The 22,710-nt window shown below is 33.7% G+C and overlaps 1 protein-coding gene and 1 long non-coding RNA gene across 3 annotated transcripts in view; one reads left to right on the forward strand and one right to left on the reverse strand.

Annotated features, from left to right (window-relative positions):
- LOC124947512 (low-density lipoprotein receptor-related protein 2) overlaps positions 1–22,710 on the reverse strand; it is a 52,717-nt gene that overhangs the window by 7,090 nt on the left and 22,917 nt on the right. For both annotated transcript variants that reach the window (XM_047489792.1, XM_047489784.1), the window contains 6 exons: positions 12,307–12,429; positions 10,664–10,795; positions 7,963–8,217; positions 7,560–7,814; positions 7,337–7,453; positions 13–7,200 (listed from right to left, as the gene is read on the reverse strand). In XM_047489792.1, coding sequence (XP_047345748.1) covers positions 13–7,200; positions 7,337–7,453; positions 7,560–7,814; positions 7,963–8,217; positions 10,664–10,795; positions 12,307–12,403 — 8,044 coding nt within the window. In that variant the 5' untranslated portion in view covers positions 12,404–12,429. The remainder of the gene's footprint in view (positions 1–12; positions 7,201–7,336; positions 7,454–7,559; positions 7,815–7,962; positions 8,218–10,663; positions 10,796–12,306; positions 12,430–22,710) is intronic.
- Positions 17,359–19,134, forward strand: LOC124947621. Its single transcript, XR_007100456.1, has 2 exons — positions 17,359–17,562; positions 18,867–19,134. It is a non-coding gene; the product is annotated as an uncharacterized LOC124947621 (long non-coding RNA).

The following is a 22,710-nucleotide window of genomic DNA, read 5'->3' on the forward strand; positions in this document are numbered from 1 at the left end:
AAAAGAACATACAGCAATAGTTGGTATCCTCGTCTGAGCCATCATTGCAATCATCATCTCCGTCGCATGCCCACATTCTAGAGATGCAACGGCCATTTCTACAAGCGAATTTACTAGCATCGCAAGTTACGTTCTTAGGAACGCACATTCTATCCTCATTGACGAGCCTGCTATTATCGTCGCATTTACATTCTGCTGATCCATTAACTCCAGGATGACAAGATTGATCACATCCTCCGTTTTTGATGTTACAAGGATTGACTTTACACATTTGCCTTTCCGCGGAATAAACGAACAAATCTCTTGGCGAATATTCCAATCGTTTAACTAACTCTACTTTATTGGCACCTGTATACTTGTCAGCACGATATACACCTCTAAGTTGAAGATCAGTCCAATAAATATGTTCACGGAAGACAGTGATGGCAAATGGATAAATCGTAGCGCTAACCAAAACTTCACGATTCTTCCCGTTAAGATCCGATCTTTCGATTTTTTCCCTTACAGCATCAGTCCAATAAAGCATACGTTCTTCGTAATCGATAGCCAATCCGCTTGGCTGTAATAAATCCTTATCGATGATAGCTTTTTTCAATGAACCAGCCATAGTAGTTCGGAAAATTTTTCCTGACGTACCGAATCGACCCCAATCGGTGAAGTACAGCGATCCATTGCAAGGATCAACGACGATAGCTCTAGGTCTATTAACTCTTGCGATCATTACCATATCTGATCCATCGAGATTCATTGCATAGATGCTATTATTGGTGTAATCAGCCCAGTATACTTTCTTTTGAGTCCAATCGTATGATATACCCTCTGGATTGATATCTTTGTTCAGAAGAATATGCATATCGGTTAAGGATGGATTTTCTGCCTGCATCCATGCAATCTGTGCCCATGGTGTAATTTCCGTAAAGAAAAGTTTCTTGTCAGCATAATCGAAATCAATACCAGCTACATTCGTGAAATTACCAATTGGACTGAATGGAAGACTCGTATCACGAGGATCTAATCCAATCGATCTAATTTCCGTTCTCGTTGCAAATACAAGATATTCGTTCATATTTCCACATGTTTCACCGTCATTTAACAGTTTACCGGTTGCACAGTCACATACGAATCGATCATTTGGAAAAGCAAAGCAGAGCTGTGCACATCCGGCATTCTTAACCGAACATGGATTCGTAAAATCGGATGGTTGATTTTTCTGATCGAAGATAGCGATATCTCTTAATTTTTGTAAATTCGTTCTAACTGGTGTAGGTAAGCTAGTATTGCCGTGATATTTACTGGCCTTGAAGACTGTAGCTAAGTTTCTATCCACCCAATAAACGTCATCGCCATAAATCGCTACACCCATTGGATTTGGTAAGTTTCGACGTATTATCTGACGATTTCCACCGGTATATGATACCTTTTGTATCGTATCCAATTTAGAATCTACCCAATAAAGATCATGAGTCACAGGATCGACGGTTAAATCACGCGGAGTACTTATACCAGATGTAACGATGGACGAGGAATTACTTCCATCTAAAAGTGCTTTGCCTATTCTTGGATATTGTCCGTAATCGATCCAATATAAATATCTTTTTATGGGATTAACGACTAGTTCTCTGGGTGCATCGGTCATCGTCTTTATAAGGACTTTTCTGTAGCTACCGTCTAATCTGCAAACTTCTACGTAATTATCATGTGGGAAAACATTCGCAAAATACAAATTGCCAGCTATCCAATCTATGGTCAATCCACGAATACCATTTGAACCTATTCCCTGTTTAATAATTTGTTGAAGTTCCGTTCCGTTTGGTCTGACACGGAAAATTCCGTTCCATATACCACGATTAAATTCTACCCAATAAATCCAATTGTTTGCGTAATGAACGTCCACATGTAAAATGTGATGTCCAGTTCCTGCAATGGGTACCATCGCTTCTTTAGCATCTTTCAGACTGTATCCTCTCGCCACATCCAATTGAGATACAACAGCGAAAGTCTTGAAGGGTTCACATCTGGTATCGTCCATTTCACGATATTCCATTCCACAAGCACATACTCTGGTTCCACCCGAAGATGGTAGACATAGCTGCTCGCAACCTCCATTGTTATTAAGACACGGATGAATGCCGGTAATACGTTTTTTATAAATAATCATGGTCTTCAATTCCGAATCGTTATCGATTATAGTAGTAGGATTATCTCCATTAGGAAGATCTACTCTTTCAATTTTATCGAAGAGAGGATCAAGAAGATATAATTTAGACTCATGAACCACCAGAGCTTTTGGCAAGGCTATATTGTTCGCAGTTGAAAGAATAGTCCTAACGTTTTGTCCATCCGTGTTCATTGACATTACAAATGTTGGATATTTAGAACTAAAGTAAACTGTTTTACTTGGAATATCTATTGTTATAGCCACTGGCTTTTCGACATTATCTATGAGTACAAGTGGATTAGTACCGTCCATATTTACCCTTCCTATTTTCATCGGTATACCAAAACCACCTTCGTCTACCCAAAATATATGCCCGTCGAGAGGATCAACGCACATAGATATAGGTCTTGCCACGGATGTTCTGTTGCCATCATTCGCTAACACAATCGTTCTAAATTTCGTTTTTCCATCAACTTTAATAGCCTCAATGTTAGAAGCATACCGGTTTCCTATAAATAAATTTCTACCAAGCCAATCGAATGCTATTGTGGAGGGAGATCCAACGATTCCAGAATCTCCGGCTGGATTTGGAAATTCAGTTCTATTTCCACCTCCATAAGGTATAGTATATATGGTGCCATTTTCATCGTCCGATTCCTTTCCTTCCAACCAATAAATTATTCGATCTTTTCTATCATAATCAATAACACGACCATCTTCTATTCCAACGACTGGAGTGATGTAACCAGTTTTCATGTCGCCTGGCGTTAAAGATATATCAACAATTTGTGATCCACGTAATACCATCAAGTATGGTGATTCTTCTTCGACACATTTGTAACCTTCGACTAATTTGAAACCAACTTGACATTTGCAGGTATATCCCAATGGATTACTTGGAGAAAGAAGACACAGATGTTCGCACGTTTCATTAACAAAAGGACGTTTACAAGGATTTTGTGACATAGGTTGTAGTACCGAATGATGTACGTGTATAGACAAAGGTTGTGATATTAAATGCGATATAACTGTTGGATTCGTGCCATAAAATTTATGTGCCGATAAAACTCTATTTAATTGTCGATCCGTCCAGTACATCGTATCTTCGAATAACGTAAGCGAATGTGGATGTAATAAGTAATGAGAACTAGCTAATACCTGAATTCTTTTACTACCATCGTACAGACAAGTGTCGATGAAATCTAATTTACTATCGGCGAAATATATTCTTTTATTGGCTATATCCAAAGCCAATCCATTAGGCCAATATATCTTGGTACTGATAATAGTCGATCTATTCGTACCATCCATTCCAATTCTCTCTATACGTGGATTTTCACCCCAATCCGTCCAAAACAACCATCGAGCATCTGGATTTGGATCCAAACACATTCCACGAGGTTGAGTAATATTTTCTTTCACGAGGACCATTCTTTTTTCACCGGTTTCCTTAGCCACTTCAATTGTATTTAATTTTGAATCTAACCAATATAAGTTTTGACCGATCCAATCGTATGCCAGGCCTTCCACTAAATCCAAACCCGTTGATATAACGTCTTGCGGATCGCTACCCCTTTCCAATCTTGAGATTTTCTTTAACTTCATATCGGACCAAAATATTGTTCCCGTATGCATGTTACTCGCCGTTGCTACAACGTTCTCTACATTAATGGGTACTCTCTCTAGAGCTTGATCTTGTAAATCAGCAACTAATATAGTATGCCTATTAGATATAATGAGAAATGCTGCACTGTGATTTAATGCTTTACAAGTATGCTTGTCCTTCTCAAGAGTATAACCGCTGACACAATAACAATGATAGCTTCCTTTGGTATTTATGCAAATCTGAGAACAACGACCTGGTGGATCGCATTCGTTCAAATCGTGACAAGTATATCCATCGGAATCGAGTTCTTCGCCGGCTGGACAAGAACATTGAGCTCCTAGGGGTGTTCGAATGCAGGTGTTGCTGCATAATCCACTCTGATGTTGGCATTCGGCCAAGTCACAGCCAATTCCTTCGTCCGCGCCGTTAGGACAATCGAATATGCCGTCGCATACTTTAGTAACGTTGATACATCTGTTGGTTATATTTGGACATTTCCATTGTTGCGAATCACACTTATGTTCTGGTGGACCGCAAGCGTGTAAAGTCGTATCTTCGTCAGAACCGTCACCACAATCGTCTTTACCATCACATATGTATGCTTTGAAAACGCATCTTGAGTTTTGACACTTGAAATACCCAGGATGACAGTCGATTTGTCCACAAGTAGGAGGTTCGTCCGATTTGTCAGGACAATCTGCCGTACCATCGCAATACCAACTTCTTGGAATACAAATAGATGAGCCAACGCATTGGAATTGTTTATCGGTATTACATTGATCAGGTGCCAATGATGGACAACCAACTTCGTCACTACCATCGTTACAATCCGATATACCATCGCATTTATATGACTCCAATATACACATCTTTTTATCGGCACAGGTGTATAACGTACTGACACATGTCACAGGAGGACAATCGGCTTCGTCTTGTTGGTCGAAACAATCGTTGTCACCGTCGCATACCCAAGATTGAGGAATACAATGGCCAGATCGTGGACAAGTAAATTGAAAGTAAGAGCAGGTTTTGGCTGCACAGAAATCTCCCTCGTCCGAACTATCGCCACAATCATTTTCAGAATCGCATTTCCATGTCGCTGGTATACAACGATTATTTGCACAAGCAAACTGATTTGTATTGCACGTAATATTCGGACATCCAATCTCATCGCTGTAATCTCCACAATCATTCTCCGAATCGCAGCGGAAACTCATAGGCATGCATCGACCTGATTTACACTGGAACTCGTTCGTACCGCACGTTAGTTTCGTACAATTTTGCATTTCGTCGCTATTATCCAAACAATCGTTTTCGCCATCGCACACCCAAGATTGTGGTATACATCTTTGATTCGCACAAGTAAAGTCCCAAGCATTAGGGCAAGCTTGTACCGGTGGTTCCAATTCGGGATCAGCTGTACATGTCATTCCATCATCTTGCAATTTTTCGCCATAAGGGCAACCACAAACTTGAATCAAATGAAGAGTGCCAAACTGATTTGTATAGTTTCGTGGTATCGCAAAGCAGAGTTTTTCGCAACCACCATTATTCAGGGAACAAGGATTGTTATTTGTTTCAGATTGTACATCACGACTGTAAACTTTCACGCCGTAAAGTCTATTTGAAGCTGGTTCGCGAACGAGAATCGCTTCTTGTTCTCCTGTTTTCTTATGAAGTCGAATTATAGCATCTAATCTCCAATCAGTAATGTACATCCACTGTTCGTGTATAGCTATAGAAAATGGATGTCGTATTAATCTCGAATTAACAGTACGAACGTCCGTACCATCAAGATTTGAATGTTGAACGTGATCCAGTAAAGCATCGCACCAATATAATCTATCCTTGTAAAAATCAATTGCCAATCCATTTGGCCAACCTAAAGTTAAATTTTTGAAAACTACTAAATTCGATCCGTCGGCATGTGCTCTGCTGATATTAGCTGGTCTATCCCATTCGGAGAAAAAGATATATCCGTGATTTGGATGAATGACGATAGCCCGTGGTCGTTTAAGATTTTTCAACAGCGTTCTCCTATATGTTACATTTCGTGTGCTTAAAACGTTCAACGTTCCTTTGCGCGAATCAATGTAATAAAGATTTTTCGCCGCCCAATCCACTGCCAAACCTTCTACACCTTCGTTTTGACTCGCCAACACTATTTCTCGACCGGTACCGTTTTGATGTACCCTGTAGATTACGTCTTGCAAGACATCGCTATAGTATATATACTGATCATAAGCATCGTAATCTAAACCGACGAATCTAGCTCTTCTAGAGACTACAGGCAATATTGCATCGCTAAAACCCTCCATCACCGGATCTAACACACGACCTTTGATAAATCTTTGTTGCGAATACATAAGGAATTCTTGGACCAAATTACAATTTCTCAGATCGCTCGATAGTCTCCAACCAATGTCACATGCACAACGATATCCCAAACTATTCTCTTGATTTGTAACAGCAGTAACTATACACATGTGTTGACAACCACCGTTGTTATTACCACAAGGATTGGAAACAATTGGTTGGGCTAACATATGAAGAGCTTTCACAGCTTTGGCGTCTCTTACTTTGAACACAGTTTCTATAGAATAACCCTCTTGCTTCTTGTCAACGCTCATTATTGCCTGTTTCGTATTATCCGTCCAATAGATCTTACTTTCAAACAAAGTCAGCCTCACCGGCGATGGAACTTGCGGTCCTTTTACTACCATCACTCTATTTCGTCCATAATAATCAGCAGTTTCTATATAGTCTAACAAAGTATCGCACCAATAAATTCTCCGAGCTATCGTATCGGCTGTTACACCGGATACCTTGTATGCTGCTTCGGATACAATCGGAAATGCCGAGGTACCATCCATATTTGCCCTCAGAACTTGTTTGCTATCGGCAATGAACATGAGACCTACGGTTGGATCTAAAGCGATATCCGAAGGACTAGTAAGATTAGATCCAAGTACGATCCCATGATATCGACTATCCAATTCAAATACATCGATCTTTTGTACAACCGAGTCAACAATGTAAAGTTTCTCTCCTATCCAATCAACAGCTATCGATATAGGACCCCAGGAAACAGGTAGATATATATCTAGAATAGAGGTAGCCGCGTTACCATTCAATGATTCTGAATGCACTTTCCTTGTTTTAGTATCACTCCAGAACAAAAGATTTCTCGAATAAAGATAATCGACGCCACTGGCACCGGTAGTGTTAGCAACGATTCTTGGATCTTCTCCGTTAGCTGACATCCTCCAAATAGCACGATCTTGAGCAACCAATAGTTCCAAAGAGGAGATATTTTGGGCACGACACTCATTGTTTCCGTGCAATACATAACCGGGTGCACAACTGCACGTATAAGAACCATCAACGTTTTCGCAAAGTTGATCGCAAAAGCCCCATTCCAGACATTCGTTTCTGTCTGTTGAAAGAAATGAAATAAAAGTAAGGAAATGATTCTAGATCTAGCGATTTCTATTCAAGAGCAAAGAGAAAAAGAGAAAGAGAAAAAGAAAGAGAGAGAGAGAGAGAGAGAGAGAAAACATTTCCAAGTATACCTATGCAACTTTTTGAGTCGTTCGCTAGTATTCTACCCGTAGGGCAATAACAAACACCTCCTGTTGGGGATGGTTGACATTTGTATTCACAACTCAATGACCCGCACATACTCGTAGCTATAAAAGATACGTAAAGATAAGTAATAAAACTATGAAGAAATAAAAGAAAAGTAAACGAAAAATTCCTTTTTCAAGAGCTCGATCTGGCTCTTGCGAAACTTACAACAAGCAGCTTCCTCGTCGGCGCCATCCTCGCAATCAACTTTACCATCGCAAAGCTGAGACTTGTTAATGCAAAGTGGCTTCCCGCCTGGTGCACCTTTCGGGCATATGAATTTATGCCCAGGACAGCCTGTTACCGAGCAACCTTTTTCATCCGAACCATCAGTGCAATCTAAATAACCGTCGCATCGGAATACCAGAGGTAAACAAAGCGCATTAGTGCAACGAAACTGATCGACCGTACATGGAGGAAAATCTATAAGGAAAGAAAACAATCAAATATAAACGAGAGCAAAATTCGTTCTTTTGCTCTCCTTTTCCTTTTTTTTTCTTCTTTTGTTTTTTTTCTTTTTTTTCTTTAATTATTATTTTTCTTTTCATTTTTACTAAGTCATAATACTTACTGCAATGTTCCTCGTCGCTGTTGTCACCGCAATCGTCTCTATGATTACATCTCGCGCTATGTTCTATACACCTTTGTGTGGTATTACATCTGAATTCATCGAGTTGACAAGGTGCCTTCATGCTCGTATCACATTTTTCTTCGTCCTTTCCGTTCCGACAATCAAGATACCCATCGCAAACTTTTTCTTTAGGTATGCAAAGTTCCGGATGAGTGCCACCGCACCTGAAGTCGTCCGGCTGACATTTTCTGTAATCTGTACGAATATTACTTCAAGTTTTTATAAAGATCTCAAAGTATTATAATTATATTTGTGGTCTTATTTATTCACATACGTATCTATCTATGTATGTATATATATATATATATGTATGTATGCATAAGAAGAAAATAATTAAACGGACGATCTCGTCTTACTACATTCATTATGACTTAATTAATGATAATCGTGAACTAAACTTTCACTTTAAAAACGTTAGCCATCACGTCAAAGGCCAAGAAAATGGTTTTTAAATTAATTACGTCATCGAGAAAATAGGATACACTTGAGTTATCACGCGCAACCCCTCAATTAGTTTTATTCATTGGAGTGCACTTGTACCAGTGCATAAAGACGAAACGAATCCCCTCTTTAGACTCATTCACTGTAACAACCGGAAATTAACACACGCGCATACACCTCGAATATCACAAAGGACGATATCGTGTGAGGAAACGAAGGCCATCCGACAAAACTTATGGCAGGATCAGCTGGACGATATCGATATGTTTTGTTATTCCTATTCCTTTTTTTTTTCCACGGTAATAAGTAATAAATTATTAAACAAATATTTCGTATTGTTTGCAATATTTGTTCTACGATATATATTCCAAAGTTTCGATGAAAAGTATTTCAACAGTATGTATCTACGTACATTTGTATATATGCATATATGAAATTATCAATAGGAACGGCCCCACGCACTTAACGACGTATTCATTATCATTCTAAGCCACATTAATGCTTTCAATTACGGTCTGGCTGATTTAGCGAAGTCACTGGCATAGCCGTCTTGACTTCTCTTACTGGAAGTAGTGTCAAGTGAATTACAAAGTCAACCAAGTCAAACATGACTTCGATGATAAACTTAATAAAATCCCTGAAGTTTTCTTCTTTATTTTCACATTTACAAGAAAAATCATATAAAAAGATAAAATATATCTATTATGTTTATACTATATCTAAAAAAAAAAAAAAAAAAAATAAATAAATAAATAAATAAATAAATAAATAAATAAATAAATAAAATAAATTATTACAGATTTCGTATATGGAGCAACAATTAAATTTGTGGCGATAAAATGAAATAAAATTTACAATGAAAAAAAAAAAAAAAAAAAAATATATATATATAAAAGCATGTAACATAAAAATTACATAGTATTATAAAGAATTAATTCCGTTTATTAAATTTTAACCTATATATCATATATCAAAGAGAAAGTATCGACGATGCTCTTTGTAAAGTTCATGCTGATATATACTTATTGTTAAATCGACATTGTACATGACATTAGAATTACATAGGAAAGTTTATAACTTTACTTGTTACCTGTTCTTTTACATGTGACAAATCGTGTATATAGAATAATGTATAAATCTTATATACTCTACATTAGAGCGTATAGTACGTATAATTCTTAAATACTTATGTATATTCTTATGTAACAACGTTTATCGACTCCTTATATATACTAATCATAATAGAGCAATTGTAAAAATGTTTTAATGAACAATAATAACTAACAACGTTTATACGTCTAATCGCTTTACAAATTCCTTCGATCGAACATTATACTATGATCATATTCCTTCGATATGAATAATACGCTATAATATCTTATTTATCGTTCCATTGCAATACTCGTGTTTCATTGATAAAGAAACACATTGCTTCGTACACGATTCATTTCTTACGAAACACAATTATATTTTAAAAATTAGAAAAAATTTGTATACATCAGATTTCGCTATTTTCATATTGGAATAAAAATGATAATCATAGAATATTTTTTTTTTTTTGGTCTTTACTAATATCTAACTTTTAACTTGTTGAATTTTAACTGTTGAATGTTTTTACATCTTCGTAAATGGTATTAGCTAGAGTTATAAGTTATATAAATACATTACGTACAAGTTACATTTTTAAAAGACGAAAGTCCTCAAATACGTATAAGATATACATTGCGATATCCCTTCAAAATATGATACAAAATTAGGAAAAAGATTTAGATCCGCCTTTTTTTTTTCTTCTTCTTCTTTTTTGATATTATAATAACGATGAAATATTTTTTTTCTTTTTCCAAATTGCAATTATTATTAAATTATACGTACATCTTTGTAGATACTATTACCTAGTAGAGGGAGTCACAAGCTATATCACGTATAATATACGCTTCAAAGACGAGTGTCTGCGAAGATACTTAAGACGAGATAATAAATAAAAAAGGAAAAAAGAAGAAGCTATGAGATCTTTCAAACAAGAGTTCAACTTGGTAAACCTGTTTCTAAATCTACTTATATTACATGCGTGCACGTATTAACGTAATATTTTCTTCTTTTTTCAATCATCGAACCATTAGAAATATCCCTTTTCAGAATATCGTTAAGAAAAAAAAAAAAAAAAAAAAAAGTATACAAAAGATTGTTAAAAAATACTCACGGCAACCATCCTCGTCCGAGCCGTCCACGCAATCGACCGTAATGTCACATTTTTGATGTAACGGTATACAATAGGTTTTATTGAAAATATATTGTCCGCAGGTAATTTGGCCGACTTCGCAATCGGGCGGTGCTGTTAACAAGAAAAAAAAAAAAAAAAAAAAAAAAAGAAGAAGAAAAAAATTAATAAATTATTATCTAATAATAAATATCTAAATCATGTATGAGAATCGAACTTGATAATAAGAGAAAAGAGGGAGGGAAGAAAGAATGTCCATGCATATTTCCAAATAAATATGAGAAAATATTCATAAGTCATAAAAAGATATTCATTTTTTTTTTTTTTTTTTTTTTTTTTTTTTTTTTTTTTTTTTTTTTTTTTTTAGGATACATCGTACAATCCAAATGATAATGAAATTCATTTCGATAAAAAAGAAAAATGTCCTTCGAGTCCTCAATTGTAATAATAAATATGTAGATAGATATCTGTCATATAACATACAATAGTCAGATAGATAACATGCAATGTTATCTATTTCTAAAATAATTATCGCTATTACGTAAGGAATGCATGCAATATGTTCCAACGAAAATGTAATGTTGATAATAATTATACATGGATATCGAAAAGAGATAATATAGTAATAATTATTTTGTTTTCGACTAAAAAACAAAATTTATTTTCCTCATCCGACGTGATTGTAAAAATGAATCTCGCGTGCCGGAAATATATAATAATTTCGAACAAAGAATTCGACTGTTCCATGCGGAAGAAGATATTGCTAATGATTTTTTTTTCTTTCTTTCGTTTTTTTTTTGTTCTTTGTTTTTTCTTTTCTTTTATTTGTACGTTCAAAAAACCAAAAGAAGAAAAAAAGAATTTCACAAGAATTAAAAAAAAGAAAAAAAAAAAATGAGAAAAAGTAAAAAATGTCGAGCTTAAAGTATGTCGTACATATTATATACAAGAATTATATTAACTTTTAATTCGAAATCGACAGAGAAATCGACTACAGAATCTTCGTACGTAAGAACGAGAATATATATATATATATATATATATGTATATATAAAAGGAAGAAAGAAAGAAAGAAAAGTCTTAGCTTCGGTCCGATTTAAAACGTTAATCGTGGCAGTGGGTCCGTTTTGTCGACTGGCGTTCAATAGCGGAACTTTTGCACGTCGCACTTGAAAGAGGGTCACAGTCTCCCTTCCGGTTTAACATCGTCCCGCGCATAACAAACGTTTCTCCGAAGGTAAAAACGTTGAAAAGAATGAGAGTGCTTTCAAATGGGGAAAACGAGAACTTTACGAATCATGAGGATCGATCAGGAAACCTAAACGAAGGCATTCCAAAAAAAAAGAAAAAGAAAAGAAAAAAAGAAACCAAAAAGGAAAACAAAATGGCGTTATTTTTTCTGTTTATATAAAAGTGTTGATATTGGAGTTAAAAAGAAAAATATAAATAAATAAATAAATAATTGAGTAAAATAAATGATGACGCGTTACAGATGATATTTTATTACTGACATTTCTCAACGACTAATGTATCACGAACATTTTCCTTTCCATTCGTGAAAGCGAACGACACTATTTACAAGTTCCTTACCCCCCAAAACGATATTACGAAGGATGTATACTTACGACACGACTGAAACTCGTCCTCGGCGTTCTCGCAGTTACGTTCATAGTTGCAGACCAACAATGCCGGTATGCACTTTCCGTCGAGACATTTGAACATGTTAGGCCCACAACCGGTGCCATCGCCTGTGAACAGATATACAAGAGAAAACACGCTATCAGATTATACCATTTGATATATACCAAGGGAAAGAAAATAATTTATACGGTGACTCGTAAGAAAAGAAGAAAAAAAAAAAAAGGAAAACGGTTGTGTTACCATACCATTTAATTATTTTCATTTGTTTATTACAGTTATTTTACACGACACGAATGAATTCTTTTGGATCGGAGACATTTCGTTAAATGATTTAAAAAAAAAAAAATATATATATATATATATATATATATATATATATAAGTAATTTCAAAAATATGTATAATTATATAGTTTTGTGAGTTACTGTAAATTAAAGGATAGTAAACGAGCTCTGACAAGTAAGTGTGAGAGAGAAAAAGAGAGAGAGAGAAAGAGAGAGAGAGAGAGAGAGAGAGAGAGAGAGAGAGAGAGAGAGAGAGAGAGAGAGAAGAAGAGGTGGGGAATCGAGTCGAGAACGATGTTACTGGCGTGATAGGTGAAAGGTTCAATGCCTTCTGCCATGCCAGGGAAATGTCTGTTTCTAATGCCGCTCTAAGAGAACTCGGCTCAGAGAACTCGAATGAAACTCAGCTAGGATCTACGAGCCATCCTCCTCTTTTCTCGTGGGATACTCGCGGCTTCTTTCAATGCGGCGCTCTTCAAAAACACTTTTCCTTGCGCCACATGGATTCTCGCCGAGAGAAACATCATCTTGGATAATGTTATGTAATTATCCTCCTTCTTTCAGCGAGCTAAGATCGAAAGAACGGACCTCAAACGAGATTCGTGAGACTTCTGACCCGAACGTGAAATCTAGCTTCCTTTTGTTTCGAAGTTGTTAGTTTAACCATTGAAAAAAAAATTATACATATATATATATATATATATATATATATATATATATATATATGTATATATATATAATTTAAAACAAATTACGTGTCACACGATAAAACAATAGTACAATGACAATACAAAAATGTCAGGTTACAAATGAGCATCGATTGTTATAACATAGCGCAACGATGTTAACCTTTTATCATATTACGCCATGTAAATTTGAATCCACTTTTTTTTTTTTTTTTTTTTTTTTTTTTTTTTTTTTTTTTTTTTTAAGATACTTATACGGTACAGAAATACCTATATAGAGATATTTTAAAAATTCTCTTTCATTTTATCCGAAATACCAAACACTTAATTCTAAATTCATATCACAAGCTTCAAATTTCTTTCTTTTTTTTTTATTTTTTTCTTTTTTTAATTTTTTTTTTTTTTAATTCTTAAATATAAATTTTTGTACTCATCGTTAAGGCAGTATAATTCTACTGATATATAAATAATACTATGACGTTTACATATTATATAATTTTGTTACAGACACAAAAAAAAAAAAGAAAGAGAATATTGAGTATTAAAAAGAGAAGATCTCTTTTTTATAATTTTCTTTTTTTTTTTTTTTTTACGTATGAGGATTTTTTCTGTCACAATTTATTTATTTCTTTTTTTTTTTTCTTTTGTATATATATATCGATCTTTCAACGACATTTTATTATTTTTTTCAACAAATGTATCCTTTCGAAATGCTAACAAGAATATTTCATATAATATGATGTCAGAGATCTCATGTTGAGTAACATACATAGAACGAATGAGAAGGCCCTCCCCCCTGTATGTTTCTCTGTGCTCACGGTCGTTCAACTTGCGAAAAGAATCCTTCCGCTTTGAGATATCGTAAGCATTTTATTGCTTGAGAATCAGTCAATGGGAGAAAGTTCTTCGTAGTATATATATATATATATATATATATAAGAGAAACGACGATGTAAAGAGGTGGTATAAGAGATTTCATTGCGATCCAAGTTCTTCGATAGTTCTAAGAGAAGAAGAAGATAAAGGAGAAGAATGAGGAGTAAACAGAAACTGACAATGACACTTAATTAGCAAACTCATTCATTTTTTTTTTCTTTCTTCTTTGTTTCGTGTTTATTTTTATTTTCTTTTTCTTTTTTCGTTGATAATACGTTTCTCAATCGATAACGTCAATTAAATGCGACGATTAATTGCATTTCTTTCTTCGTCATCGAAAAATCGCAAGAATTGAAAGAGCTTCATCGTTCGGCCATTTTTTTTTTTCGAGAAGAAGAAAAAAGGAAAAGAGAAGAAGGAAGAAAAAGATTACGACAAAGGATTCTTTTCAATTTTTTCTTTTTCTTTTTTTTCTACGGAAGACGCAGTATATCTTTTTTTATTTTTCTTCTTCTTATTCTTTTTCTTTCTTTTTCTTTTTTTTTTTTTTTTCAAGACTGTGCACGCAGTTATGCAAATTAATCTAAGTATTTAACATTCCGCATGCTCGTCATCTCAATATGACGAGGCGTAAAGCGGAAATTTTGAAAAAAAGTCACGATCTTTTAGCAAGTCAAATATCACGGAAGAAAGCGTTTTCCATAGTAAAACATTAAGGAATCGCGTAGGACGATAAAATGTTTTCTTATTAAATACAATCGTTAGATTATAACTACGACTCATTGATTCGAATCGATGAAAACAATCGTTATTAATTTTTTCAATCAAATTTTTAACGTATATAAGTAACATAAGAACTTCAATCCGTTCTCTTGGATAATTTCAAGGATTTGTGATTTGTAATAAAACATAATTCTATAGATAATTACGAAATAAGATGTTTTTTGTTTTTACATAATCAATCTTTTTGTCTTTTTCCTTTTTTTTTTTTTCCTCTTTTTTTTTCCATCGATAATTAAAATAAACGATCAAGGATATTTCGAAAAGATAGAACGGACTTTGCAAAAATGACAAATTAAAATGTCTTTCGATTTGTTTCGATCATCGCTCATTTAAGAACAATTTCTACGCACGTTGTTCTCGAACAATATAGTGCTAAGTATTATAATCCTACATGATCTAACATGTCGGTGACACGACTTCACTTCCTACGTATAAGGGAACAGAGAGTATTTAATAAGGAGAAAAGTTTCTTTGATGGAACGTTGTCCCTCCTCTACGAGAATGTGGTGTCTCTGTTTAAAACGCCTCTGTAAAATATATAATATTTCATTTTATCGAATTAGACGAAGATTAAAAAGGAGTACTAAAAAATTTTCATGAAGAAATCAATTAAAGCTTCGTTTCAATGTAAATTTAAATTCTCGACAAGATTAAAAAGAATTTATTCGTTTTATCTTCTTTTTATATGCATATGTATGCGCGCGCGCGTGTGTGTGTGTGTGTGTGTGTATTACGCATGTATATACACCTATATGTTCAATGTATATGTGTATCTCAAAAGTATTCGTCTCTATCTCGATACTAAATCGTGCTCCAACCGAGCCGAGTTTACGTTCATTGAGTAATATACACACATAGAATACATAAGATACGTGTATATACATACATACATACATACATACATACATACATACATACATACATACATATATATATATATATATATATATATATATATATATATATGAGAAACATCGATCCTGCATGTGTGGAATATCCGCGTGTCCCACATACATGGATGATTGGACCTAGCTAGTAACATAACTACGGAGTCAGCTATATCCGTAACGAGCGACAGACGAAAGTGTATTATCCGAGAGATAGATAGATAGATAGATAGATAAATAGATAGATAGATAGATAGATAGATAGATAGATAGACGGATAGATAGATATATATATATAGAGAGAGAGAGAGAGAAAGAGATGCGTCTCTATGCATCCGAATTATATACTCTAGAATATTATTGACCACAAGAAGAATATTATTTGCCACAGGATATTTGCAACACAAACATTTTTCTTTCGTTTATTCTCAGATTTTACAATTCGTTCATATACCAGATCTGAAATAGTAAGGAAAATATCATCAAGAAAAAGGAAAAAAAAAAAATAAAATAGAAACCAAACCTAGATTCACTATGATCTACTGATATACTAAATAGTAACAGAAAGAGAGAGAGAGAGAGAGAGAGAGAGAGAAGGTGATAGAGACTATTATAGAAACTTTTCCATTATAGAGATCCTTGAATCCTTCGTCCTTGGACGAGAAAGCAAGTCTTCGAAGCACCGATCTTGCAAAACTATGTCGTCTCTCTCTCCTTCTCTCTCTCTCATTCTCAAAAAGGAAAAACTAGGAGAGATCTAATATTAGAAAATATCCTAAAGAGATACCATATGCAGTTGAGTAGAAGAAAAACTATAACATAAATGTAAAAATAGAAAATATACTTATTCAGAATGCGATCAAGTAATAACGTGAACGTTAATGAAATAATAAAGGCAAGTTTTCAAGGGTTCAGTAGACGGAAGTGAACTTCACCGTTTCGTTCCTTAGCAAGATACGAGCTTGAAATAAGAAATAATAAAAAAGGAAACAAAGAAGAACGATAAAATATGTAGATACGAATGGACGAATAGACAAAACATAGGCCATCATATCGCATGCATATGTATATAATCTATATATACATATATACACATATATTTATATATATATATATATATGTATACATGTATGTATATATAAATAGATCTTAAGAAAAAGAAAAAGAAAGAAAAAAATAGAAATAAATCTTAATAAATCGTGCGATAAATAAAAAAAAAAAAAAGAAAAAAAGAAATAAAAAAAAAAGGAAGGAGAAGAAGAAAAAAAAAAAAAGAGGAAACATCTCTTATCCTGGTACGATGAAGAGACTTGCTAAGGAGAACGGCTTCTTCGAGTCGAAAGGAATAAGAAGAGGAAAGAGGATAGGTGACGGATACATCAGTATTGTGTTGTATGTGTGCTTTATATGGGTATGTACATGTGTATGTGTTTGTATTTGTATGTGTCTCGTGCATTCACGTGCATGTTATGCCTTATACGAGTTATTGAATGTATATGTATATGTATGCGTGTGTGTATGTGTATGTATAAGAGAGAGAAAGAGAGAGAGAGAGAGATAGAGAGAGAGGGGAGGAAGGAGAAGAAGAGGTAGCCCACGGTCTTGGAAGTGCAGCGTTCGTGCCAGGCTGTGCGGCCTGGTACCACAGCAGAGAGATAGCGACTGTTGGGAGGGAATGTGCATCGAGAGAGGACGGGGTGCAGGAGTGCACCGAATGCGCACTTGGTAAGCATACACCAAACGCGCCTTTTCTTATTAACTACTGTTCCGAGATCAACAACATTGATATTTGTCTGATTATAAGATGAATTATTTTCTTTCTTTTGAAATTAATCTGACTTTTAATTATTTTCTTTTCTCAACATTTTTTTCCCTTTCCTCCTTTTTTTAGTTCTTTCTTTCTTTCTTTCTCTCTTTCTCTCTTTCTCTCTCTTTTCCTACACGAATTATGAGAGCTTTCATTATTATTCTTATTGTTATTATTATTATTATTTTAACATTATAATTATTATTATTGATAATTATGATATATTTTTATAGGAGCATACCGATGAGCGTGAATGTGTAAAAATTCTTTTAAGTTATACCATTCGTACATACGAATTATATAAATATAATTTGTTATTTAATTTAGTATTTGAATTATCGAGAGATCTCTCATTTTGAGAAATTTCTTTTGAAACGAGATATAAAACGTCGCAATGAATCGAAAAGATTTCATTGTTTCCATCTTAGAGTATCGAAAAGAAAAAGGACCGAATGGAAAAGTAAAAAAAAAAAATATATAAGTAAATAAATAAATAAATAAATAAAAAATAAAGATAAAAGAATACATAAAGATAGAAAAAGAAAAAACGGGAAAAAAAAGAAAGAAAAAATAATAACGAATGAGCGAGTTAATTGGTACGTTGGAAGACGGATTCGTGCGATCAAGAAAAAGTGACGTAGGCGCTGGCTCGTACTGGCTGGTACCGCGAGAGCTAGAGAGGCTTAGAAATATGTAGTCAAGTAGCTAAGAATGAACGTCCATTCTCTATCACTCTCTCTCTCTCTCTCTCTCTCTCTTTCTCTCCCTCCCCCCCCCCTCTCTCTCTCTCTATCTTTCTCATAATATCCCACACATTTTTAACACCTTGCTTTTATATATATATATATATATATATACGATAAATAGTTAGGCAATCACACGATTTCCAAATGAATAAATTTGATTTATCAAGGAATCATTCGTACTCAACTTGTTTTTCTTCCAAATCTCTTGAATATATTTCTTTTCCCTTTTTTTTTTCTTGTTGTTTTTTTTTTTTTTTTGTTTTTGCAAACTCGAATGCGTATAATCTTCCTTCTTATCATTTAAAATGACGAGTTAAACGGTCTCTCATTTACTTGGAGAACATGTATCAATGACGCGTATGATTATGCCTCATGCGAAAATGTCATATAATTCCTAATCTTAACGTTACTAAGCGAAATGTATTCCTTATTGTTCCATCGTTCAACGCGATTAACACAGTGCTTGATTTCCGTAGAAAATTACTTGACGACGATGGCGACGACGACGGCGATGATGACGATTACAAAATTGATTTGCCCTTCTGAAGATCGTATTACCAGTGATTCATTCCGGTCCTAGGAATCAAACGACACATCTTGTTTTTTTCCTCGTTTTTCTGGTTTTTGTTTGTTTATTTGTTTGTTTGTTTTTTCTTTTTCCACAATCGCAATAGAAATGATATAAATACATGTAATAAGATATGTCAAACTGGACACATTTAAAATTAGATCTTTTCCTATTGACATTTGTTTTTTTGATTTCTTTCTTTTGATCTTTTTTTTCATCGAAAATCATTTTATATATATATACATATATATATATACATGCATGCATATACACACGCACACATTTATATATTATGTATGTGTTTTATATATTTATATTATATATTATATATATATATATATATATATAATATATAAATATATAATGTGTATGATAATATCCATATATAATAGATATATAGGTATGTGTAAATTTAGAAGCAAACAAACGAGATTGACATATTTGTTAAAAACACAATCTATTAAAAGGAATTCAGGGACGAGTATGTACTTTCTCTATGGAATGCATTAACGACGGCATTGAACGTGGCATTTTTCTTCAACGATAATAAATGCATACAAGTATAGAAAGATATATCCGATCGATGGGTCATTGTTTGACATTTAAGTGAGTCGCGAGAAAATTTCCAAGTTCCCACGTATCGTATCTACATACGTAGATGTCTACATACATACGTAGATATATATTATACTACAGAGATATTCTCGCGTTCCATTGGTCAACATTGATAATTACGTCTCAGTTAATGCAAATTATAAATACATTGAATTTAGTCGATTGCGAAGTTTCAAATAATCGAAATTGGTAATCATGGTCGTTCGAGAATCCGTTCATTGGTATTCTTTTCGAACAAAGAGATCGGAGTCGACCTGAAACCACCTTACTATTGAAGATCGAAACGAGGTGCAAACGTGCGACCTTAATTTCTTCTCGGTCCTCCTTAACTGCTGCAATTGCCCAAGGCATCATCATCATCATCATCATCATCATCATCATCATCATCATCAGCATCATCATCATCATCTCGAGAGGACCATAAAAGGACGTTCATTAGGATCGTTAAAAATGTCTTTCCGAAGTTTAACTACTTGTTCGAGAATATTTTATTTCTCAAGAAAAAATAAATCTATACTATCGAGTCCATACGATAAATATCATTGGCCTACAATATTTACGTAATCAATTTTTCGTAAAAAAAGGGGAGGGGGGAGGATAGAAAAAAGAACACCGTTTCGAGCCGCAATAACGAAGGGAACAGAAAAGTTTAAGTGACTTGTGAATTTTCACAAAGTTTAATTAAAGTTTCGTGATTTGAAGAGAAAAAAAAAGAAAGAAAGAAAGAAAAGAAAAAAGTAATGAAAGAAAATCGAGATTTCCAAACGCGAAAAGGAATTTTTTTAATTATCGACTAAATTAGTAGAATATTATGATTTTTTTTTCATTTCTATTTTTATACGTTACATTTACATGTCTAACAGAATAATCTCGAAATATGTATAGGAAATTTAATTATCTTCTTACTTAACATTTTTTAAACAATTCCAATATAGAAAATTTATCATCTAAAAAGCATCAACAGTAATAGCAGAAAATTTTGCATTGGTTTTTAAATAGAATTACACTATTTCATTTTGATTTTTGTATTTTTTTTTTTTTTTTTTTTTTTTTGTATTCTTCTATAGATCCATTTAAAAAATTAAAAATACAACATTTATTTTTAATCCCTTTTTAAATTACTCACGATCACAATCAAATATTTGATCGTCGACTGATAAATAGAAAATCTTTAGCCATCGTAAAAAAAGAGAGAGAGAGAGAGAGAGAAAAAAGAAAGAAAAACATGCTCGTCATCGTCAGTTTAAGAGAAACGTCAAATTTATTCGCGCATTCCCAAACACGTTTACATTTCAATCGATCGGCCGATTGATTGATTGATTTATTTATTTATAAGTATGGATAAACATTTAAAACGCGTAAAGTGATTTTCTCGAGGTCAGGAGAACACTCGTCGTCGATTCTCTTTCTCCTGCTTAGATTAGATTTCGTGGAAACGTAGAGAACCAGTTTCTTGAATGGCATTTCCTACCTAAAAGAGAAAAATAAAATGGAAGAGGGAATAAAGAGAGACGAAGCAGAAACAAGGAGAAAGAAGCAAGTTAAAGGAAGACAGAGTTTTAATCACGGAAGTAAATGAAAAGTACCAAGTGTCAGGGATCGGAGCTAAGCATGAGGAAAGAGAAGGAATAGGAGAAGGAAAAGGGGGAAGGAGGATAGCATTACGGTGTTGTTTCTGACCACCAGAAAGAGAGTCACGTTGGGAACGTGAAATTCGCTCGTTCCATAGAAAGTACACCTAGCGATTGGCCTTAAATGGTGCACGACTGGTATACCAATGCATTTGTGAGTATTACATCGACTTGAACGAAAAATAAAGATAAAGATAGTAAGAGAGAGAGAGAGAGAGAGAGAGAGAGAGAGAGAGAGAGAGAGAGAGAGAGAGAGAGAGAGAGAGAGAGAGAGAGAGATACTCTATCCTAATGCGAATTAATAAGCATTTTATTTTCTTACGGAGAGTTTACACGTAGCTTCAGGTTTCTGCGACCCAATAATTTCTACCAATCAACCGCGTCATATTCCCTTGCGGATTTACATTGAGAACGGATTTACATTGGGGGAAAAAAAAAGAAGTAAAGAAAAAAAAAAGAAAAATAGAAAGAAAAGGAAAACGTAATCTTTTGTTATTTTCTTTTTATGTTATTTTATTTCATATTATTTTCTTTTATTTTATTGTATTTTATTATTATTATTTTTTAATTTTTTTTTATTTATTTATTTATTTTTTTTTATTTTTATTTATTTATTTATTTTTTTTTTTTTTTTTTTTTTTTTTTTTTTTTTCGTAAAGGATCGTCGACATATAAATGTCCCTTGTAAGAGTTCCCTTCGTTAGATCATCAATCGGACATTCGTCTACTCGTGACCTTGTACGTAGAGTAGGAGTAACAGCGCAACAGAATCAGTAGCAACGAGTATATACACATTGAATGGCTGAATGGCACAAGCAAACGATATATACGAGTATATATATATATATATATATATATATATATATATATATATATGTAGGTAGATATGTATGTATGTATGTATGTATGTATGTATGTATATATGTATGTATATATGTATGTATGTATGCCACATGGAGCGTTCGTTGACTGTCACGACTGATCCAATTATCTTCGTACGATCGACGGGCCAAAGCGATCTCTGGATTTCCAAGATGACCCCGTTATATCGAATCATTGCACTTTTATTGCATTTTCGTGTCGAGGTTCAATAGATTGCGAACATTCTTCTGGAAAGATAGTAAAGATTCCGAGAATTGCGCACGTTTTTTTTTTCTGGTAGCCTAGATTGTTTTTTTTTATTCATCTTTACGTGGTTTTTTATTTGATCTAGAAAAGAAAAAAAAAAGAAAAGAATAGAAAGGAAAAAAATAAAAAAAAAAAAAAAAAGAAAATAAAAAGCAAAATCAATGATATGATATTAATAATCTATAATTCTTATATTTAACTTTGACAGATATATATATATATATATATATATATATATTGTATTTCTGTTTTTCATCATGTTACATCAATTCGCAAGTAAATCATTAATCGTTAATTTATATACGAAAATTTAATGTTTATTAAAGGTATAACTTGTATCCTTATTATTAATATAGTTATATTAGTATAAATTATATA

Source organism: Vespa velutina, chromosome 1 (genome assembly GCF_912470025.1).
Source record: "Vespa velutina chromosome 1, iVesVel2.1, whole genome shotgun sequence".
Taxonomy (NCBI): Eukaryota; Metazoa; Arthropoda; class Insecta; order Hymenoptera; family Vespidae; genus Vespa; species Vespa velutina.